The 24,670-nt window shown below is 29.8% G+C and overlaps 2 protein-coding genes and 1 long non-coding RNA gene across 3 annotated transcripts; 2 read left to right on the forward strand and 1 right to left on the reverse strand.

Annotated features, from left to right (window-relative positions):
• Positions 1-1,604: 1,604 nt before the first annotated feature.
• LOC114374697 lies at positions 1,605-3,386 on the forward strand. Its single transcript, XR_003658611.1, has 5 exons — positions 1,605-1,891; positions 2,011-2,080; positions 2,769-2,828; positions 2,936-3,189; positions 3,287-3,386. It is a non-coding gene; the product is annotated as an uncharacterized LOC114374697 (long non-coding RNA).
• A 2,521-nt stretch (positions 3,387-5,907) lies between these two features.
• LOC114374696 (beta-glucosidase 12-like) lies at positions 5,908-10,261 on the forward strand. The gene is made up of 13 exons (XM_028332369.1): positions 5,908-6,101; positions 6,251-6,320; positions 6,745-6,803; positions 7,682-7,757; positions 7,844-7,921; positions 8,012-8,099; positions 8,221-8,398; positions 8,768-8,883; positions 8,962-9,185; positions 9,427-9,458; positions 9,601-9,703; positions 9,837-9,945; positions 10,037-10,261. Exons 1-13 carry the CDS (start codon positions 5,949-5,951, stop codon positions 10,206-10,208), a joined length of 1,458 nt encoding a protein of 485 aa, XP_028188170.1. The 5' UTR covers positions 5,908-5,948; the 3' UTR covers positions 10,209-10,261.
• Positions 10,262-10,422: 161 nt separating this feature from the next.
• On the reverse strand, positions 10,423-19,528 carry LOC114374695 (linoleate 13S-lipoxygenase 2-1, chloroplastic-like). The gene is made up of 9 exons (XM_028332368.1): positions 19,120-19,528; positions 14,708-14,976; positions 14,215-14,452; positions 13,690-14,013; positions 13,343-13,428; positions 13,112-13,222; positions 12,665-12,972; positions 11,896-12,162; positions 10,423-11,364 (listed from the first exon to the last, which is right to left on the reverse strand). Exons 1-9 carry the CDS (start codon positions 19,475-19,477, stop codon positions 10,605-10,607), a joined length of 2,721 nt encoding a protein of 906 aa, XP_028188169.1. The 5' UTR covers positions 19,478-19,528; the 3' UTR covers positions 10,423-10,604.
• Positions 19,529-24,670: the final 5,142 nt, after the last annotated feature.

The raw sequence follows: 24,670 nt of genomic DNA on the forward strand, positions 1-24,670 counted from the left end.
GATATATACATATGAATATATCCCCCATGAAAATATAGCACAATATATCTATAACTTTTGGCGTCCTAGTTTATTAATGAAAATTAACTTAATATAAGTAACAAACAAGTTCAACCGTGATTAGTCAATGCGAGAACAGAGTATTGCCAAGTACCGTGATCTTTGCATGTTTTTAATTGATGAACGTATAATTGACCTTCTCTCACCATGTTTATATATGTAAAAGAAAAAAATGCCAATCTTTTAAGTACTAACTTTCGTTACTAGTGTTTGTTCTTATTTTTAGCAATAGTTACCGTGAGTAGGAGTCACTTCTTTTTTGATTGAATGTCTTTTGGCACAGCACAGAATGGAGCTCCCCTGTTCCTTTCTGCCTTACAATGAACCTCATTTGTTTTTATTGAAGAATTTTAAATGGGTGTATAAATATTTATCGATCACTCCTATACTTTTTTTTCCCATTTTAACAAAGATTAGACAAAAAAAAATCGTGATGAGCTACTTTTATTTAGTAAAAGATTAATAATCAATAAAATTAAAAATAAATGGTCATTTTGACAATATAGTTTGCATTCGATGATAGTTTGATTTTTATATTTTGGAAATGATTAATTTAATCCATAAAACTATAAATATTATGATAAATTAGTTCAACCGTAAATAGGGATGGATGCACGTTGTGAATTATGGGAGTAATTGTCTCTATTAAGTATTTTTTTACTTGAATATTTTAAATAATTATTATTATTGTCCCTATAAAAATAGATATTATTACCATAAAATATTTTTTAAAAATAGAATATTAAAAATAAATAAAAAATAAATTAATACTAATTTTATCGATTTTATCCTTTTAAATTTTAAAAGCTTAGATATTTTAATTTTTTTTATCATGAGATTGTATATTTTGTAAAAAAATTATACTAATACTTTTTGTTATTGAAAATATTATGGATTATTTTTTTCTCCACTAAAGAAATTTTTTGGATTGGTTAATGACCATCAAGTATATGTTATTTTGATTAAAGTTGAGTGCATATATGAAATATTACCGGCAATTCTATGTGTGTCGGAGATGTTTCACATGAACACACATTATTATATTTTTTGAATTAAATTCAGTAAAAAACTTTAAATACAAAAATTGAGTGTTGATGTAAAACATTAGGTTCAATAAATAACATGTCACATATGCACTTAGTCTTGACAGAAAAGATGGATATTTAATGTTTAAACTAGGTTATTGCAATATTTGTACATGTGACTATTTACCCTAAAAGAAATAAAACAGTAAAAAAAAAAAAAAAAGCAACGATGCGAAACGATAAAGTGACAGAGAACAATCAGTTGCCTTAACTTCACTCCAAGAATTACGATCATGGCATTGAGTTTGAGCATGCTACTGTTTGTTAGGTGCAGAATTGTGATGATTGACTTCGAGGGTCAGCTCCTCCAGATATGCAGAGAAGGAAAGAAGCAAAGCAAATAAGGTAAGAGGAAAATTCGTATTATTGCCTGTTTGATTATTTACATAGCTTTATATAGAAATTTCTAGGATAGAATTTGACATAAAATCTGTTATAGGAATATTCTAGTAACAGAATGTTTGTCCCTGAGGGAGCACATACGACAAGCAGGATTTGATGCTGATTTCCTAATTTCTCTCTCAAGCGTAGTCCTTCAGGTATGTTGGCTTCCTCACCCTTCTCTTGCTGTTGGTGCTTCCTGCGTATTCCTATCACTGTTGCTTTGCGTTTTGTCTCTTTTTGTTATCTCAGCCATTACCATTACTCGTTCCAACACCAATGCACTCATTCATGAGGTTTCTTATCTCAACCGGAGCAGTTTCCCGCTAGGCTTTATTTTCGGGACAGCATCCTCAGCATATCAGGTACATTATATATCATAATAATTTGTCAATCAATTTGATCAATCTTCCAATTTGGTTATTATTGTTCTCAATTACCGTTTATGTATTCAGAAGCTAAGATACATAATTTTGCGGTGTAGTATGAAGGTGCTGCAAGTGAAGGTGGAAAAGGACCGAGTATATGGGATACTTTCACTCATAAATACCCAGGTATATGTATATCTCTCCTTCCCTAGTGTTTTTTTAATATTGTTTACTTATGTTTTCGAATAAGAGTAAATAGTATCGTAACTCAGTTGGCAACAAACAGCGAACATGTGGGAGGGGAGAACCTGAGTTTGATTTCCACATAACACATATTCAGGGAGAAGAAGAGGAGCTTTAAGTATGCCATAGTCCCGGACCATAGGTTAATTCAATCGCCAGCATAAAAGACCGACGTTTGTGGTGATACTTCAAAATCTCACCGGAGAGCCAAATACCTCAATTGTAGTGCTCACCGGAAAGAAGAAAAAAAAAAGTAAATAGTATGTGTTTTTTAATTGCTCCAGCCTTGCAGAATTTTGGGTCTCTAGGTGAAATTTAGGACCATTTTTTTATCAAGCAAAGTAAATTATTACTTGCAATCAGAACTCAGAGGTGGTTGACAGAGTGGGGGGAGAGATCATAGAGATGGAAGTAAAGGAGAGGATTCTTAGAGATTCTATAGTTGATGGAATAATGTCTTTGATTGTATCTAATAAGGAAACAAGAGAGACATCTAACTGTTCATCTGACTAACATCTAACTCCTAACTAATGAGTAATTTGCAAGATGTATGAGCTGGGTATGTTTTCTTATACTTGCTTTAACTATAAATTGCCAGCTTAAATGTATAATTTCTACTTATGGCATGCAGAAAAAAATAAAAGAGGGAAGTAATGGAGAAGTAGCGGACGACTCATATCATCGGTATAAGGTATATATGTTTTCAGTTATAGTACTACTTAAGTAATTTTCATATGAATAAAAATGTAACTAATATGTAGAGTCATGAATCATGATAAACTGGTCCACATGTTTTAGGAGGATATTGGAATCATGAAGTATATGAATTTGGATGCTTATAGATTTTCCATTTCATGGTCTAAGATACTACCGAGTAAGTCAAGTTTGCTGACATTCCACCCAAATAATTTTTTTATTTTTTTTCTTAGTTTGTGTTCCATAGTAACTATTATTAACTTATAAATTATTTGCACAAGGAAAGCTTAGTGCAGGTGTAAACCATGAAGGAGTAAACTACTACAACAACCTCATCAATGAGCTCATGGCTAATGGTCATACTTTATTAATATATATATATAACTCTTTACATTGCATTAGTATCATATCCATATGGTTGTTAATCATAAATAATCATCATGAATCATGCAGGTCTGCAACCATATGTGCAATCATATGTGACATTTTTCCATTGGGACGTCCCCCAAGCCTTAGAGGATGAGTATGGCAATTTTTTAAGTCCTCACATTTTCCACCTAGAGCTGTATAATTAACTGATAAACATTGTATGAATATTGAGAGAAAGTTTTAGTAAATCTAATGATCTAATAAACTTATATAATTCATATGAGCATGCAGAGATGATTTTAGGGACAGTGCTGAATTTTGCTTGAAGGAATTTGACAATAGGGTGAAACATTGGATTACTTTGAATGAACCGAGGAGTGCGAGCAAGAATGGCTATGCAAATGGCAGGTTTGCGCTTGGTTGGTTAAAAATGAATTGCAAAGTTGGTGATTTGGGAACTGAGCCATATTTGAGTTCGCATTACCAACTTGTTTTCATTACTATCAGGTCCTCGGTGCTCTTGAGCTGCTTTAATTTAAAATCACCAAATGTTTTTTAAACCAACAATGAATCTTTATGTCCTGAAATTTAATGAGACTTCAAGTTTTCTAATAAAAGGGTCAAAGAGTACAGAAGCCACATGTAATTTCTATTTGGTGAAGGACCATGCTTTATTTTCATGTAAAATTATTGAATGCTGTTAGTAATGAAATTGACAAAATATTTGAAAATGTGTATACAGGCATCTCAAAAGGGTTTAATAGGGATTACCTTGAATTCTGATTGGTATGTTCTGGTTTCTAAAGAGAAAATTGATCGAGATGCTGCACGTCGGAGCCTCGACTTCATGTTTGGATGACAAGTTTATACTCAACATTCATAGTTTGGAGGGAAGGAAAATTGACAGACAATTTTTTTTTTTTTTTGAAAATATAATCATGTGGTGACTGATAGTATACTACATTTAGTAAGAAAAATGTGAGCCAACAACATTATTGATTGCTATTAGTTGACGATGCACTTAGATTGATGTGTTGGTACCTGATCTTTATTTGTGGGGTGATTTGTGTTTACACAAAGTATGTCACCTCGTAAACCTGTATAAAATTGAAGGTAATTTATATATGTAGTGATGTGTCATTTGTGCTGTTAGGAAAATAAAAAAGAGTGTTTCAATACTTATTGATTGCATTTGCATTTCTGGTTAAGTATATGGACCCACTCACAACTCATATGTCATCACTTTACACTTCACAATAACATGTATAATCATACTGAGAATCGTATTAATCTCATACTTGTTCACAACACATGTCTCATCATACTTTCTCACTAACACATTATCACTTCTCTTACACTATATATATATATATATATATATATATATATATATATATATATATATATATATATATATATATCATACAATAACAATCTTTAAACATTTAAGGGATATAATCATATCAAAATCAAAGGAATCAAAATCATAGATTCAAAAACACGAAAACACTAAGAACACTTAATATTATCAACCAATTCACATTAGGATATCAATTGGCCCATCAAACATAACAATATCGTAATTATAATCATAAAGGTAGAATTAACATAGAGTAGACATCCCAAAATAAATTTTAATTTGATCCTCTAAGGATTTCTACACATATTCATTCTAACCTCAATTGCGATAAACACATCTCTTACCTTTAAGCGGGCCCACATGTGCAGTCCAACAATGATAAAGGAATCTCTAGCGGTTCCTTAAGATTCCTCAACCTTTTTTTTTGGTTGCTCTACTAGGATTTTCAAGTGTTATAGAGAAGGAGAAGGGATTTGAGCCTCAATTTTATTGTCTCCGTGCGAGGGTCATTTCTCTGTCTACAAGCAATATTTTTCAAATCTCAACGGTAGAAATGTGTGAAAATGAGCTCCCAAGATGGTGTTCCAATTTCATGATGATCCAACGATTAACGAGTTTAGGATCATAGTTTTACTGTGACATATTTGGGTGTATGTGAGTGAAAAAAAAATTCTAGAAGAGAAAAAAGGGAAACGAATTTGAGGAGAGGAAGAGTGTAGAGACGTATAAAAAGTAACTTAATATGTCTCTATAATTAAGATACTCTCAACCTTTTATTTATTCTCTTTTTTATTTTATTTTATTATTTTATAAAAATGAACTATATTTTACTTTTTCATTGAATAAATAATCAATTAAAACATCTCTTTATTTTTTTAAAACATCATCTTACTCTATGTATTCAAATACTATGAAATCTTTATTTTAATTAACAAAAACCATTTTTTCTCATTTATTTAATTTCTAAAAACTTTATTAATTTTTTAAAAAAATTCTTTTTATTTATTTGACGAAAAACAAAGTGTTACATCAATGAGTTTAGTTACACTTCTGAAGTTTTGTTCAGTTAAATAACTTATCTGTTTTTTTTGTTTTTAGTGCAGACTAAATTATATGAAACAATTCTGCTCAAACATGACAGTTATGTATGTAGTATGTACTTATATGTTTACATAGCATCAACTGTTGATAATGTAATTAAACTGACAAGCTACCGGTCAGTTCTTTTTCTCTCTTTTGAAATTATTTAATGCTAGCAAGTTACAACAACATAAGTGAGATGTCATTGCCATTATCCTAATACACAAGTAATTTTTTTTTTAAGGATATATTTAACCAATGAAAGTAAGCACATAAGGAGACTTTTTATTAAACATCAACAAGGGTATGGCATTCAAGGGCTATCTATACATTCTCATTGGTGTCTTCACTCTCGTTATAAGTTCCTCCGTTAATATCACACAAGCAGTTGCACCTTCTCTAAATCGGACCAGTTTTCCGCCAGGTTTCATCTTTGGCACCGCCTCCTCCGCCTACCAGGTATGTATCAGTACTGATATTATAAGCATGTATATGTGTACGTGTGTGCACGTGTGTGAGAGAGATTGTGCTTCAAATTTTCATAATTAAGATTATAGGAGTTAGATTTGTACAGTATAATTGATAATTAATTTGTGTCTATGATATAGTACGAAGGTGCTGCAAATGAAGGAGGCAGAGGACCAAGTACATGGGATGCCTATTCTCATAAATATCCAGGTATCTCTATTCAATACTTCAATTTCTTTAGTAGGTGAAAGCTAAAGAATTAGTTTAAAAATATCCCTTGTGTGAAAACCAGATAAACTTGTGGTCTCTGGACCGGATTGCTTGAACCTCTCAGTATAAAAATATTGTATTAGCTGAAGATAAGGAACATACAAGGTGGGGTTCCTCTCTTTTTATGAGTAAAATTTGACACATTATGGTATGCAAAAAGTCGTTCTTAAGACACTGTTAAAAGTGAAGATTAAGAACAGATTTTAAGAAAACATAGATAATTATTAGGAATTTAAGAAGACAAAAGCTGAAGTAAATCAGCACTATATTGATTTGATAACCGTTGTTCCACTCCATCTGGGCAATGACAGTTGTTGTCCTGTATCTGTTTTCTTCATGTGGTAATTGGTGTATTTGCTAACAGAAAAAATATCGGATAGAAGCAATGGAGATGTAGCAGTTGATCAATATCATCGCTATAAGGTACCATCCAAACCGAAATTGAAACTTGTTCTGCACTCTCTATCTTACCAATTATATATCATGCTAGTTTGTTTACCACAAATTAATGCTATTAGGTAAAATTTACTACATATAAGGGTTTCATTTTTTATATTTAGTGAATCTCAGTCTAAACTAGTGAGATTTGTGTGAATTTCAATCAATAAAAGAAGAATGTATTGGAAACAGAACGTGTTACTAACACTCCTGTATTTGTATATGGGTTATTTTGGCTTAATTTCTGTTCATAAAATAACTTTTTGACTAGCCAATTATCAATAAGTTAAACATTTAAGCGTGCTATCCTAACAATGACATTCATGAACTTCTATTTAACAACTTAAGTTTTCAGGAGTTTTAGTCCTTGGCATAGTATCGAAGCTTACCATAGGGATGTAAAATATCTACATTACAATTGCCAAAAAAACAAAAAAGCTGTATCTTGCATTAAGAAGTGTGTTAGAGATGTAATATTTAAGTATGTCTTTTTTCTTGTGTTAGTGATATAGTACTGTCATTCATAAACTTTCACTTGACTGAGTAAGCAAGGTTGGTTATTGATAATAGGAGAACGAGATCAACAAGTATAACAAAAAATCATTCTTGAATCCAAATTCAAGACATGATTTAAATAGAAGGGCAATCTGAGTATTGAGTAGTGTCTATTAGGCGCAATCAATAAAAAATTTAACATACATAAAAACAGCATCCATAAAGATGACAAAGTCCTTGCTAAAATTATTTTTAAGACACAAGCTTGTAAGAACATACTCACATTGCATTAGTACACATTGATTTTATATAATTGTTTTGTTCACTATCTATTTACCAAATGTGTTAATCATTTTACATGTTCATAGGAAGATGTTGGGATCATGAAGTATATGAACACTGATGCTTACAGATTCTCCATCTCTTGGTCAAGGATATTGCCAAGTAATCAAATAGGATTCAGTTTCATCCTTACGAGTTTCAGTTATTAGAATCTTTCCTTTACATTAACCACTCTGATAAATATGCAGAAGGAAAAATAAGCGCAGGTATAAACCAAGAAGGAATCAAATATTACAACAATCTCATCAACGAGCTACTGGCAAATGGTCATATATAATCCATCCTGTATTCATAAATCATCACACATTTATGATGTTCATAATCTTAATATATTGATGGGAATGACATTATTCCAGATCTTCTGCCATTTGTGACCCTTTTTCATTGGGATCTTCCCCAAGCCTTACAAGATGACTACGGTGGCTTCTTAAGCCCTCATATTATGTAAGTGACACAACACAAATTTTCATTCAAGCTAGCTAGAATAGTAGCAATTCATTATAAATCAATGCCTGCATATAAATTGAATTCAAGTTAGCTAGAATAGTCACATTTCTATGTGCAGAAATGATTTCCAAGATTACGCTAAGCTATGCTTCAAGGAATTTGGAGATAGAGTGAAGCATTGGATTACTTTTAATGAACCATGGAGTTACAGTATGGGTTCAGAGCCCTACCTGAGCTCTCACTACCAACTACTGGCTCATGCAGCTGCTGTCAAAATTTATAAAACCAATTATCAGGTGCAGTAGTTGAGAAACTTAAAAATTTAAGTGTGTTTTCGGTGAGCATTGTTAAAACTAATTTTAAATGAAATTGAATTACAAAAAATGATTTTGAAGTGATGTAATTTATGTTTGAATATTTCCATTCTAAAAATTAGTATTACAACACAGTATAAATTTTTTACTAAACTCAATCAATTTCTCAACGTGAAACTAAACATACAAAAATTTACCTAGAATCTTGTTTGCACTTTGCAAGTATTTCAAGATGATCCTGGGCAGTTCAACATATAACCAAACACATCTTTCCTATTCAAGACCAAATTTGTTAGTGGTACACATCTTGTTCTGTTGTTCATTATGAATGTATTACCTTAATGTGAGCAGGCATCTCAAAACGGTTTGATAGGCATCACCTTAAATTGTCACTGGTTTATTCCATTCTCAAATGACACATTAGATCATCAAGCTGCCCTACGCGCTCTTGATTTCATGTTTGGATGGTAAAGGCTAATTAAGTCTATTCAAATATCTCTTTGTGCCTGTGTTAGTGTGATGTTTCAAAATTTATTTGATTGCAGGTTTATGCAACCACTTACAACAGGAAATTATCCAGAAACCATGCAGTCTTTGCTGGGAAGTCGATTACCAAACTTCACAGAAGAGCAATCCAAGCTACTTATTGGCTCATTTGATTTTGTTGGACTCAATTACTACACCACTAATTATGCTGCCCATATATTCCAAACAATTAATAACACAAGCAATACTAGCTATTTCCAAGATACTCACATCAACTTTACAAGTAAGAACACCTTGGTTACAAATCTTAATGAAGAATTATATATTATATGACTTCTTTTTTTCCTTTTGCGGTAAAATTAAGGGGAAAGCAAAACTGGGGCTACATAATTTCTGACCAAGAAATTAAGAGTTAATGAAAATCAATGTGCACTAATTAATCAGTGATACTGCCTTGTATTTTGTATTTCAAAAAATAACAACTGTCTTTCATGAATTATGTTTTATGCTATGACTTATGACAGCTGAACGTAATGGGACACCCATTGGACCAAGGGTACGTAAGACTACTTCATTTACTGTTAGTTATATCTCAAATATTAGTTATCTGAGTGTGTAACACTTAAGTACAACCAGATGATTCGTTTCTATGATTTATTTATTTGATGAAATAACAAAGAAAACTCATTCCTATGCAGGCTGCTTCATCTTGGCTTTATGTTTATCCAAGGGGACTTCGAGAACTATTGTTGTACATAAAGATGAAGTATAACAACCCTGTAATTTACATAACAGAAAATGGTAATACTTCAATTATGATCTTTTTTATTTTTCATTTTCAATATGAAATTTAAGATAATAATCTAGCGTAAGTTAATGTGTATATATTAACTATATAATAAACTAAATTTTTCACATTTTACTTAAATTATAGGTATGGACGAGTCCAATGATCCAACACTATCCCTTGAAGAGGCACTCATGGATACTTGCAGAATTGACTACTTCTATCGTCATCTTTATTATATTCTAATTGCAATCAAGTAATTGACACTCTCTTCACTTATTCAGTTATTCAATAATTTAATTTTATGATTTTAACTCTATTTTTATTTGTTGGCTTTTGGTGCGAAGGGATGGGGTGAAAGTACAAGGATATTTTGCATGGTCACTTTTGGACAACTTCGAATGGAGTGCTGGCTACACCTTGCGTTTTGGAATTAACTTCGTCGATTACAAGGATAATTTAAAAAGACACCAAAAGCTCTCTGCCCATTGGTTTAGGAATTTTCTTCAAAAATACTAGACTCATTGCAGGTTGATACCCTATAATTAATAAGATGAAAACTTGGTCATTAATCAAGAGCAACTTTAATTTTAATTTTTTTAAAACGAATTATAAGTATCTGGATCTGTGTTATAATTGTTTTATACTTCTCATTGTGTTATGTTCTTGAATGAGATTCTGGTTACGCAGTAGTGCTGTTTAGTACTAATTCTGTGGATTAGGAAAAAGAAAAGATACTCAAAGAAATAATCTCATTGGTTCAAGAACATCCTAAAGAAACACTAGTCATGTGTTTATGGAAATTCTGGTTGAGGCACCAGTTTATGTGACTATGTGTCTATCATATGTTTAATTGAAAACCCATATGAGTTTAGGATCACACTTCACACATAATATCAGTTTGACTTTGTCAACTTAAATAGATATACTACAGGGAACCCCCATTCCAGTCACACCAGGCTTTGAGAAAGGTTTCAAAAGCTCGTACGGAACAATGCCAGCTCCATTTCTGTTCTTCAACTTTGTGTTTTCATTCCTCTCATCAATCAGTGTTTCTAATTTCTTCAGTCTTTCTCTAAATCTTTCAAAGGCATCCTTTATGACAGGATCTTCACCCCATGATGGTTCCATCTTCTCTCCTATGTATTCCTCATCAGGTGAATGAGTTGAGAGTATGTCCAAGACAGCCATGACTCTAGTTGCTTGAAGTTGTGAAGGAAAGCACTTGAGGAGTGCTCTTTCAGGGTTTGCAATGAACTTTTTCCACTCTTCCTCTGTAGGGTCCTCTGAGGGCATTTTGGTCCTGACAATTGTAGGCCTATTTGGGAAATATCCCCCATAAACATATTGCCCAAAGTTCACAGCTGCATGGTGACCAGAAGTTACCCATATGATTGTGTTGAGGATTCCAATGAGGTCTTTTGGGGTTTTAAGACGTGGCCACCATGGCTCGTCTTTTTTGTCAGCATGACCAAGTGTTCTAATCTCTGTCCACCATGCCTGCAACTCTTCGTCTGACTCCACAAGACTTGGTTCAGGGTAGTAGTGGTTGACATAGTCAGTGACCCATAGCTTTATAGCATCCCACAGAAGGAGTCCATCATTGGCAAAAGGATAGTCTTGAATGGTGAGCTTTAAGCCATGTGGAGAAAATGGATCTTTCACAGCCATTCCCCTAATAATTATGGAAAATATGTCAAGCATAGATAAGTTGTACTAAAAATTATTCATCACTCATCAGGCTCCACTTAATAATATACAAGGGATGTTCTAGTTACAATTATTCAGGTATGGTCAAATTAAAAAGAAAAATGTTCCTAACACACTCTTTCAAATGAGAGATTATTGTATGGTCTAAAATTACTACATGTACATGGTCTCAATCAATTTTTACGTGTATTCATTTCAATTTGCTAAAATAAAATTCATAAAACTCACACATGTCGCAGAGAGATTAATTAAGATCATGAATCCATCGTGATGATGCCCTTGGACTATGTAAGAATTTCTCTTTTCAAACATATTCTTTATTGTTAAGTGAGCCTTATTGTGACAAGACCATAAACACGTCATGATATCCCTGGATTATATAATAATTTTCCTCTCAACCGCATCGCTAACTGACCTTCTTGCGAGTCACAAAAATGATTTACTCTATGCAAATATTCATGCTGTGTGTGTATTTGAAGTTTGATAACAAGAATACCTGCTAACTAGATCTGCTGGTAGTGCCTGCTTGTCAAACCGCCATTCGAGAGCATAAGCAGCAGAGCTAATCTCTATGGAGTACTTTCCTGGTGCAAATGAGCTCTCAATGGTGCCATCAGCGTTGATAAGTGCTTCTCGTGCGATAGCGTTAATCTCCATTGTATAACGGAAATGAGGGTGTAGCAATTTGTATATGGGGTGCAACTCACTAAGTTGCCTGTTGGTTGCAATAACATACGGCTCTGTCACACAGTGAGTTCTTAACCTACCAAACAAGACAACAAATTTAGTGTTAATTTGGACCTCTTTAACAAAGATCAAAGAAAATATGGACTGAATACAATTCTAAATAAATGTAACTGAGAAGGAAAGAGTCAATGAGGAGAAATCATCAGTTAGTTAGTCTGGGACCCCGCGTGTCAATTGATTCAACTCATCCGTGCGTGACAGGTATTCAAGTTTTTCAATACCCGAGAAAAAATTAATAATGTGTCACGTAGAGACATGATGGTCCCAGAATTTGACAAGATAAGCAAAGCTAGCCTTCACAAACTTTCCATTTATATACATTAAGGACAAAACTTAGATACAGTTTAAGTACTGTTGATGTTGTTTATCAATGAAAACTAAAGTTTCGCCTTAATAACCAATGTAATACTTAAATACATATTTTTATTATGCAGATTATCAAAATAAAACTAAAATTCGGTTCTTATAAGAATTGGTTGAGTTAAAAGGTAGTTGGTGAGGTATTATATATTGCTTACCAATGACTAACAAGTTGGTGATAGCCAGAGTCATGTGCAAGAACATGAGCCTTGGCAAACCTCCAGAGCCAAACACTGGTTGAGTGCCAAGAAGGTGTGAAAACTTGCTTCCATTGGCCCGTATTATTTGAAGATGACGGCGGTCGAGTCAACTCAATGGCTAGAGGCCTCAGTGTCCCCTCTGAGTTTAGAAAGAACAAAGTTCGTGAACCATACAGTGTTTTCCCCTTGAGTTTGCGTACTTTGTTGACGTAGGGTAAAAGTATGTCATGGTAGTCTAACATGAACAGCTTCTTTTTTTCAATCGCCTGCATGTTAGAATTGTATTATATTTGTAATTTATAATCTAAATCCCCAATAAAGAAATGAGTTTGTGCACAAATAATAAATCATGTCACATCATTGAATTAATACTTTAGGCAAATTTGATTAAGAAGAACTATAAACCTTTTCTACAGACATTATGCCTCCAATCTCTTTGTTGATAATTTCTGAGGTGATTGCTGATTCTGGTGGACCATATATTTCTGGGTCAAGTTTACTCCTCAATGGCCATTCCTGCCCAAGAAAGTAAATTTAGTACCTTAATTACTGAAACAACTAATGTGACATAATTTTTTTCAATGGGTTAATTTTTTATTGAAAAAATAAAATCAGTGTGTGTAAAATAATGCATACTGTGACCAATCGTATACTATACGGGTTGAGACCAGCAACAGTCTGTCTAGCAAACTCCTCATCCCTAAACCAGAAAAACCTGTCCCCTGCAAACCAACACACAAATATTTGTTTTATATGTAGGAATTGGATAAGACACTAAGAGACTTATAGCTCTACTCAATCAACTGAACTAGATCTCATTAGTAACACACAAATATGTATGCAATATAAGAGTTTAATTTTGATCATCCATTTAATAATCAGATTAAAAAAATTATCTAAACCACGAGTATCTTTCATCGAATTTAAATATACATATAGTAAATAAATAAATGAATAAAATGAATTGAGAATTGAAATCTGACTGCTCATAGTCTCTGGGGTCTCGAAGCGAAGCACGTGTGTCCTGTCGCCAGAGATGGATTTGACGAGCCTGGGCATGATTTTTCCTAGGAAACCCTTCTCGGTTTCTTCGGGAGGCAAGTCAAGTCCATGGCTGAAGAGTGAATCTATGTCGTGGAAGTAGGAAAATGCAAGCTCCTTTTCTTTGATAATTTTCCCCAAAGTTGGGAGCAATATTAGCAACACCGAGTGTAATGTCTTGGTTGAGAACGTGAGCTGCTTCACCTCTGAGAAGCACTCGTCCCTTGGAACGTAAAAATTTCTACTTCTTTTCTCTGACAATGGATCTGCATCCTCACAATTCACAAGTCACAATATTTACACTTAGTTAAGCCTCAATTTCATATCCTTTATTATGTCTGACAAATCATTTTAGAATATTTTGTGGATGAAAAATACTTATATATATATATATATATATATATATGTTGGGTAACTTTACTTAGTGTCAATTAATTTTAAGCTGAAATTTAACATGAATTACATACCTGCTTCACTATGTGGACGACCAGTTCGACAACGTCTAGGATAAGGTCGCTCTTTACCTCCTAAAGGAGGTCTTTGAAGTTCAAGGCTTTTATCAGGATCTCCAATGTCATTGTATATATCATAATCGTATATTCTTTCAAAGCTCTTCCGTTCTCCTTCTCCATTCCCTCTCAGATGACTCAATTCTTCTTCACGTAGTCTTCTTAAACCACTCGGTGTCTCTCGCGGTAAGTAACACTACACCAGTAAGATCATATCACACTTGTATGAGAAATGTGTTAACAATCTCTGACACAGTCTTTTGAACGCATTATTTTTTGATTGATTGAAATTTATTGGAAGTGATAAAACTTTGTGAATCGGACGCTATATTCAATGATTCTTTTTCTTGATTTTGTAATTTTTAATAAATTTTAACCAATTAGAAAAAAGATATATTTAAAGGAGTGTGTTTGAGAGAGAGTAACACACTAACACTATACTAATATGTACCTTGTCGGAGAAGAAAACCCTTTTGGTAGGATTATCGAACTTGGAGTGAACCCAAGAGGCACAATGAAAATTAATAGGACCCTCAGGGAAGCCATCGAGGTGGATTGTTTCAAGGAACATCTCCTTGTGATGCTCATTCTCAACAAGAACAGCACCAATCTCCCCAAAATCATTTGGAACTTCAAATTTAGCTTCGTACTTAACCGACTCCTCGCCATTTCCTGCTTTGTGTGCATATGCTTTCAGTGTTTCCTTCTCTAGCCCCGTCACTAAACCCACAATTAACCAATTAATTAGTATATATAATTCATCAAAATTATTTAAGAAAACGCATACAAAGTATGTATGTGTACAAAAGCGCGTTTGAGTGAATAACTTAATTAAACACTCATCACATAAAAGATTATACCATAAGCACTTAGGCTCAATAAGGTGTTTGCATTTGAATATGCATCTTAATTAATACCACATAAAGTTTAGTTTCACCCTCTATTTGTCAAAGTTAAGAAGATGAGAGTTATAAAAATTGAGCCAATTAGTTCAAATTCCATGCCGGTGATATACGTACCAGTGGTAGGGGCTGTGTGTACATTTTTGGTCTGTTACAATTTGTAGGACTTGATGCTATCGACTGGTCCCTTCTTTTGGCTGGTATTTATGGTTTTGTGCTTAATCAGTTTCTCTGTTTTCTATTATCAGTTTTTTGGTAGTAGAATTGTGGGGTTATTGGAAGGTGTTAGAATGCTCAACGGTTCTGTTCTGAAGGTATCTTATTTTGGACTTTGATCAAAAGGGTATAATTTTTTTATTTTTTAATTTGGGTTCTATTTTAAATTATTATCGAAAATGGAATAAATTGTAACAAGTATAGAATTTTTTATTTTTTTATTTTTTTAATTGAAGTCAAGAAAATTTTTACGATTTTAATTTAATTTTTTTCTTTATGACTTCAAATCCATATATTTTTTTATAACTTATGACTTTGAAGTTGTAAGTTTTTTTTCTTACTTTTAAAGTTTATTCTTTTATAATTTTTTTTCTTTTGTTTTGAATTCAATTTTTAAAAAATTGTAAATAATTTTGTTTATTTATTTATTTGAATATTCTTTTATTTTTGAATATTATTTTATTTAATATATTTTTTTATATTTAAAATTTAGATAATTTTTTAATAATGTTATTCAATTTTATTTGTTTAGTAAATGAAATAAAAAAAACTAACATAATGTTATTTAATATATTTTTTGAATATTTGTTTTATTTTAAATAGTTAAATTTTAAAAAACTAAAATTTAAAAAAAATATTAAAATATTTTGTTACTAATATTAATTTATACTTTTTAAAATAATATTATTTATTTTTTATAAAGGAATTTACTATTAAACACATCTAATAATTTAGAAATAAAAATAACATAATATATTAATATAAAATAAAAAATACAAATTAAAGAAAAATATAAAAAAATAGAAACTATATGATATTTATTTAATAAATAAATAAATTATTTATGATTTTCAAAAAAAAATAAAAGCAAAACAAAAGAAAATAAAAATAAAAAAATTCTAAAAAAGAAAAAACTTTAAAGGTAAAAAAAATTACAACTTCAAAGTTGTAAGTTAAAAAAAACTTATGACTTCAAAATCGTAAGATTAAAAAGAATATACGACCTTAAAATTGTAGATAAAAAAAATTAAACTAAAATTATAAAATTTTATGACTTCAATTAAAAAAGAAAAAAAAATGACCCAATTTAATTCTACAACTTCAAGTGTTATGATATTTTATGACTTCAGATGCTACCACATTGTAAGACTTACTCTATTTTTAATAATAATTTGAAATTAACCCTAAAAAAAATTACACCTTCTGATATAACATTCCATCTTATTTTAACTATAACATCTTTGTTTTGATGTGCTTGTAACATTTCAATAATATATTTACTTATTTGGCTGATAAAAAAAAGTCAATAGAGCAAAAAATTTATTAAAAAAATATTAAAATTAATAAGGAAAAGTTTTAACAATTTTTTATATCAATTTTTATACCTATATCTTTCTTAATTTTTTCACTCTCTCACTGGATATCAAAAGGTATATTTGAGTGTCTAAAACGAAAGGTAGTCCACCTGCACTCAAGATTTTATTGTACTCGAAAGGTGGTCCACCTACACAAGATTACAAAAAGATACGGTTGTCTGTTTCCATAGGCTGTACAATTATTGGAGTGAGATAGTTTTAGTGGTCATATATTTTGCTAACATGTCACTTTTAACTCGACTTTTAGAATGTAACAGCGTTATTCTGTCAGTCTCTGTCATTGCATTGTAACTGTTGCTAATAAAGTAACGATATGTTTTTAAATTAATATTTATAAATTATAAATTTGTAAAAATGGTTTCTGCCATTTTTTTATGATAAAAGGACCTTATTTAAATATGTTATGTTACTTATTATTTAAAATAACATATTGATGTATAAGTCCCGTCATTATTAAATTTTATAAGAATTTTTTTAAAAAAAATTAATAGAATTTAAAATTTAAAATTAAAACTAAACTTAATAATATTTAGATGCAATATATTTATGTAATTAAAGAGGAATCCAACTCTTCCACATAAATAATATAGAGCACTGATTTTTTTCCCCAAAAAAACGTCAAATTAAAATTCTTTTTTCTCGGTACTTTGCATGTAAAAAACGAAGTTCATCCTGAATGGTTATTACTTTTATTAATCAATTAATTAATTTTTTGTTTTTTCTGTAAAATGTATTTCATTTTAAAAAATGACATCTTTTACCTTTTTCAGAAAGAAGCTATGCCTGGTTTCCAAATTAAATGTTAGAAGTTAGAACCTGAGTTTAGATTTTTAGAATAGTAGTGAATATTATTATATGATAATTTATATATGTATAATTAATTTCTATAATTAAGAGAAATAAAAAATAATAATGAGAAAGGAAAAGATGTTTAAAAAAATAGATAATATATCATAAAATATATGACCATATAATATAAAAATCTTATATGAATCAAAATAGAACCTCTATTGTAAAAAATTAAGTCTAAATCGAAATTTAAACTCCGAACAAGGCAAACTGTAAGTAAGTGAGTGTCTTGCAAATTTTATTTTAAATTATATTGGTTTAGTAAAATAGATTTTGGTTAAAATTAATTTTAGGTTAAATTATTCATTTGGCATGATTCTTACATTTTTAGTCCCTATAGTTTGAAAGTGATCTTTTTAGTCTCTATAGTTTACATTTTAATTCTTTTTTAGTCCATATAGTTTAAAAGTATTATTTTTAGTTTTCCATTTTAATTCTCTTTTGGTCTTGTGATTTGAAAATTATAAGGACTAACAAAGTAAGAATTATAAAATTATAGGGACTAAAAAGATCATTTTCAAAACTTCAGGGACTAAAAGAGAATTAAAATATAAACTATAGAAATTAAAAAGATCACTTTCAAACTATAAGGACTAAAATAGTAAGAATCATGAAATTATAAGGATCAAATGAGTAATTTAACCTTAATTGTAAAATGAAATGACTTCTATTTAAATGGATTTGTTTTAAAAGTAATTAATAATAAAGCTTAGTATAAAATTTATCATCCAACATAAAAATTACCAAAAATTGTTTCAAGTGAAAATAAATTTTATATCTATAATTATTTTTTTAATGTAAATTCAAACAAGTGAATATTTAGTTAAAATAAAATCAAATTAATTAGTGTATGTTTGTCTCTCCGTTCAGTGTACCTTGAATGGACGTACGTGAAATTTACCTTTTTAGTATATTTTGGATCCAAAATACGTTTATGGCCTTGGCAATCATAGTTTTAATAGTTAAACATGATTTTAAATAATGCAACACAAATCCAAGCACTCCCAAAATCATTAATTAGCAAACCAAGAATGGTGTGTTTTCTTTTTTTCTTTTTCTTTTTTGTTGAGTGTGTGTTTCTATTTTCTAAGAATGAAAAGAGAAGAGGAACAGAAAGAAAATATGGATAAGAATAATATTTTTGTTTGTAAAAAATTAACTTTTAAAAATAAAAATAAAATAAAACATTTTTTTCTCTTTTTCTCAATTTCAATTTTCTCTCTCTCTATTCTTTCTTTCTGCCAACCAAAGGAAGGCTAGTGATGTATTTAGAAAAGAGAAAAAGAAATGAATAATTATTATCCATATTTTCTTTCTGTTATTATTTTTGTTTGGTTAAAAAATAAATTGTTTTTTCTTTTATTTTCTCGTAAAATAAAAATCATTACACACAGATTGTTGATGCACGTACGCATACACAAAAAAATAAAAATTAGCAAACTATGCAATCACTATTAATTAATTAATTTAACTACCCACATATAAAGTGTAAACAAGTAAATAAGCATATGTATACTTACCAGGATCAAGCTCAGAGCTAACAAGCTCTAAGAGGAGAGATTTACCAAGCAAATCTGTTATATCATCGATTCCTCGGTCTAACCTCAGACTTGAGAAGAAACCACCCACGGTTACTTTCACCTTAACTATGGCCTTAACCTTAATCACTGTACTCTTATCTGTATGAGTATCTGTTGTAGTGGAATTAGTTTCAACGTTGCGTGAAACCAGAACGAGGTGGTTAAGCTTTTTTTGCCTCTGCACTTTACTCCCCAACCATAGTGGAAGAGATGCAGTACTGCTGTGAACGGATAGCCTCTGCAGAAACAAGAGGGTTTGATTGGTGTTCTGTGATTGATACACTTGAGGCTTTATCATCTTTCTCTCTCGTTTTATGTTTTATGGTCCAAAATATATGCAAAATAAGCCATCTTGTTTTATATTTGCTATTTGCTTGCTTGTCTTTGGCTCTTTAGCTCTTGGCTTTATGTTGTTTTCACATATCTTCAGCCCAGAATAAATAAATAAATTATTACATGGGGATATATCTATCATTAAAATTTGCCTCATCAAAATGTTAAATCTATCAATTTTATCTATATCATTTCACATACATAGTCACAATTAAAAGTTAATAGTTAATAACTTGAAAATGTTGTATATTTTTTTTTAAAAAATAACTATTTAAAAATCATCAAGATAATTTATGTCTTGGATAATTTATATATGGATCTTGTTATTCAGGATCTCTAAAGCATTAGTTAAAGAATTAAAAAAATATATTTATTATAAAAATTATAAGAGTACTTAAAAAAAACCACGGGTGACGTAATTTTGTGTCTCTTAATAAAAATATTTTTCTTTTAGTTTGTTTAACTATTAGGTCAAGGATACTAATAAAAAAAGCCTATAATGCTATTACACACAACATTTTTTAGTATGAATTTATTAGCCACCAATATCATAAATATTTGGACAAAACAATTATTTAACTATTTTGGGTCATTAAGTTTAATATAAATATATTATAATAATTTATTATTCAATTTTAAAATAATTATCCATCTCTCCTCTTTTATCTCTATCAGCATTAAATTTTTAGACACCCTAATCTTTTTCTCTCTCATGAATATTAAATTATCAATCATCTTTTCTCTCATAAATATTAAATTAGATTATATATTTAAAAAATAATAAATGCGACTGATTAATATTTATTTAAAAACTAATAATATTTGTTCTATTTAAATGAATTTGAAAAAATAACTATTTTTCCAAAAACAATTTTTAGTAAAAAATAATGATAAATTATGTTGTGTTTATAATGTTAATGAAACAATTTTTAATGCTCTTCTCTAAATGATTTTTTTATGAAGAACATTTTTGTAATGTTAATGAAACAATTATTTTATATTACTTTGTTAAAAAAAGTAATAATTTCCTTAAAAAATTTAAGTTATCATTTTTTTATATTTATTTATATTCAAATGTATGTTTATAGTATATTATATAAAATTAATCATTTCGTATTAATTTGATCTATCTACGTTTATTATGTTGCTGCAATTATAAAAAATATTATAAATTAATATATATATATATATATATATATATATATATATATATATAATTTTCATAATACATTTATATTAGGATGAGAGATGAGAGATGAGAGAGGAGAAGAAATGATTATTTTAAATTCGGTGAAAGATACTATAGGTTTAGATAATTCGTTGGTTGGCAATAAGTTGCAAGCAATTTAAATTCGGCAGGAACGTTTCTTGATGCTAAATGTATTTAGGTTTAGCTTAACTAAGCTAATGCATGCATAAACAATGCAATTGTCCATTTTGAATTAGGAAAAGCGACGGATTTAAGATCCTAAGTCAATGAGTGTAAATTATAAAAAATAAAATTAAGAGATCTAATTATATAAATATAAATAAAATAAAATACAAAAAATATAAAATTTTATTTATAAATTTGATAAATTTTAAAAAATAAAGGAGTACACCACCTCAAATAAACCTAAGTCTGCCATTGATTAGCGACCAACCTAGGGTTGGCTTTGGCTTTTGGCTGATATGATATTATATAAAATTAAAAACTCCTTAAGCTTAATTTGGAATCTATCAATTATTATTGGACCACAATTAATTCACAAATGTCTTGGACCACAAATATCTTGTTTGTTTGTATAATTTATACTGCGTTGCATCCTTTTCTTCACATGGATCGTGTATAGTACTACAGAACACTTTTCACTTTAACTTTCTAATAATACTAAGCTTAATTATCTTTGGCTACGCTTCTCCATAGTGTGGTCTATATTTTTCCTTGAATATTTGAAGAGTGCCAGTAACATATTTTCACTTTTTAAAAAAATCGGTAAAAAAAGTTATTAATTGATAGGTACAGTGTCCAGTGGTACCCACTTAATTACATGGACTTAGAGCAAACCAAAGGTTATAGTATATTTATATCACTGCAGATACAATCATGCAAATACTATATAACCGAATAGATGCTAATTAGAAGGTGCCTTCCCCGATTAGAAGTAATGGATTGACGCCAGCATAAAAAGTTTGATTTCACATTACAAATTAATTTTGAGTCGAGAATTTATTTTTAATATATTTTTATATGTTCAATTTTAAGTTAGAAAGTAATTCATATTGAAGTAATATTGAGTAATTTTTGTGTTATATCCAAAGTTTTATACTAAATTTTACTTTTAACTTAATTTTATAATAAAACATCTAAATATAAATCACATCACTTTAAAATTAATTTTACAAAATCAATTTTATCACTTAGAATTAAATCTTAAATTTATTATTGTTGAAAAATTAAGATAAAACAAAAAATTGTATTTTTTTTTTATAATTTTTGACATTTTTTAATGTAAAACGGGTCTCCGCGGGGAGCCGGGAAACAGGGACGGGGTATAAAATACCCCCACCATGAGAAGCGGGGACGTGGATAGGGAGCAGGGTAAGGTTCGGGGACAGGGAGCGGGAGAGCACTCCCCGCCCCCGCCCCGTGCGGGTGCCATGCCTATATCAATGTGTCCCAAGTAGTAAAGTTAAAACGGAAGTTCAACTATTGTATTCATAAGAACTTTGTTTGTACTTAGGTATATGAATATTTAATTAAGAAAAAGATTTGGAAAAAGTAGTAAAAAATAGTAAATTAAATTGCTGAAAATTAAATCAAACAAGAAAAAGAATTAAACATGAATTTAAATTAATTAATTAAAGATAGAAAAGATGAGAAAATCTAATATTATTGTAGAAGGAAATTTAGAAGATGAGAATGTAGGAAACTTAGCCTACCAAAGATATTATTTGATGTAATGTTAATGATTTTTCTCTATTTTTAATTATTCTAATTTACACTTGCATCTACTAGTATACTCTAACTTTGGTCCCCGCATGAAAGAGTCTAATTTATCTATTTTCTCTCCTAAATCTCTTTGGAGAGCTAAAATAGTAACTTCCATTAAGAATATAGATGTATAACAAGCTAATTAAAAATCAAAATATCCCTAATTATGACTTTATTTAGATACTCTTTTCCAAATCTGTTAGAAAGTAATGTTTCTCAACACTATCCCTAAAACTTACAATGCAAATGGATGATCAAGCCACAAGCAATAATATTAAGCACAAGAAAGGATAATGTAAATGTAATATTATTAAATAGATAAGAAAAAAAATCACATAAAGAGTAGTTGGTTGTCAAGTTCCCAACAAAGGGGGTTTAACCTCTCATTGTCATAGAGACTTTACAATTGCAACAGGAGAATATTTACTAAGTATATTTACTAAATATTCTCTTGTTGCAATTGTAAAGTCTCTATGACAATGAGAGGTTAAACCCCCTTTGTTGGGAACTTGACAACCAACTACTCTTTATGTGATTTTTTTTCTTATCTATTTAATAATATTACATTTACATTATCCTTTCTTGTGCTTAATATTATTACTTGTGGCTTGATCATCCATTTGCATGGTAAGTTTTAGGAGTAATGTTGGGAAACTTTATTTACTAATAGAACTGAAAAATGATATCTAAATAAAGTCATCACTATGGATAAGTTGATATTTGTTTAGCTTGTTATACATTTACATTTTTAATGGAATTTATTATTTTAGCTCTCCAAAGGAATTTGAGAGAGAAAATTGATAAATTAGACTCTTTCATACGGGGAATCAAAGTTAAAGTATACTATAGTAGATGCAGGTGTAAATTGAAATAATTATAAATAAAGAAAAATAATTAACATCAAGAAATAACTTTGGTAGACTAAGTTATTAATATTCTCATCTTTTGAATTTTCTTCTATAATAATATTAGATTTTCTAATGTTTTCTGTCGTTAATTAATTAATTTAAATTATTCTCATCTTATTTATAAAATTATTTAAAGAAAAATTTTAAAACAACAACAATAACAAAATATTTAAAGAAAAAGTCACTAATATTAACTATTACATTCCAATAAAATAAATTAATGATAAAGATGAAGAGTAACTATTTTAGAGATACTTTTAAAATAAATTAATATCTTCTCTTTTTATAATTATATAATAAAATATATTTTATTTTATATACACAAATTTTTATTGGATTAAATATAATTTTTATTCACGTTTCCATTAAACTTTTATTTTTAACAGAGATTTTAAAAAATAAAAATAAAAAATCTTCACATTTTTTTATACATTCTAGCCTCACATGTTTTTTATATCATCGTATATTATTTACTCTATTTAATCTCTTTCCCTCTTGTCTTTTTAATTCTTCTTTTCTTATAAATATACACATTTTTCTTGAGTCCAAAATGATTATTTTTCAAAAGAAATGAGAATTAAAAACATGATTAACATGATGAACAAGGAAAACAACTGTAGATGGGAACGCGTTTTCAAGGACGGGATAGAATGACGTGTTTGTCGTACCTCAAATCCCTCACTAACCATTTATTTGGAAGGAAGAAATGAAGAGTACGTGTGAGAGATAAATTGGATAGACGAAAATAAGAAAAATAATTTTGTTTTAATTTTTTCTTCTTTAGTTATTTTACTTTGTCCTTTAATTAAATAATAAAAGACAAACTTTAGAAATTAGAACCATGATCATCCTTTTCCTTAATATTATTTTCATCCTCCCATCAAATCACAGAGCTTAAAAACTTGAAACGCCAAATGAGTTGACGTAGTGACAAAAGTGGTCATGTGAATAAGCAGAGTGGTACAGTAGTTTTTTAGTTTTTTTGTAACAAGAGGGAGACCAGTAATCTTAAACATTAACACGTGTTTGGACCTCGGTCAGATTCTTCCAAAATCACGTCCCTTTTCATTTTAACTCACACGGAAACTTCTTTTATTAGATTCAGATTTTTATATTTCAAGCACGTGGGTTTTTTGAGTTTTTGGCATTAAGATGCTCAATTAAATAGAAGTGTTGGTGGGTTTCCATTGACTCGCGAGTAAAATTAAATTCAAATACATGATACTTAATTAATTTGGCTTCAATTTTAATTTTTTTACTAGGGTGGGAGACTAGT

This window comes from Glycine soja, chromosome 11 (assembly GCF_004193775.1).
Source record: "Glycine soja cultivar W05 chromosome 11, ASM419377v2, whole genome shotgun sequence".
Taxonomy (NCBI): Eukaryota; Viridiplantae; Streptophyta; class Magnoliopsida; order Fabales; family Fabaceae; genus Glycine; species Glycine soja.

Bases quoted from the DNA above. Each gene is read 5' to 3' on its own strand.
- LOC114374696 (XM_028332369.1), top strand. From the start codon at position 5,949: ATGGCATTCAAGGGCTATCTATACATTCTCATTGGTGTCTTCACTCTC. The intron at 6,321-6,744 runs GTATCTCTATTC...ATTTGCTAACAG, and splicing joins CTATTCTCATAAATATCCAG to AAAAAATATCGGATAGAAGC. The intron at 8,884-8,961 runs GTAAAGGCTAAT...ATTTGATTGCAG, and splicing joins CTTGATTTCATGTTTGGATG to GTTTATGCAACCACTTACAA.
- LOC114374695 (XM_028332368.1), bottom strand. From the start codon at position 19,477: ATGATAAAGCCTCAAGTGTATCAATCACAGAACACCAATCAAACCCTC. The intron at 13,429-13,689 runs GTCAGATTTCAA...GTTGGTTTGCAG, and splicing joins GACCCCAGAGACTATGAGCA to GGGACAGGTTTTTCTGGTTT. The intron at 13,223-13,342 runs GTATGCATTATT...TTTCTTGGGCAG, and splicing joins ATAGTATACGATTGGTCACA to GAATGGCCATTGAGGAGTAA.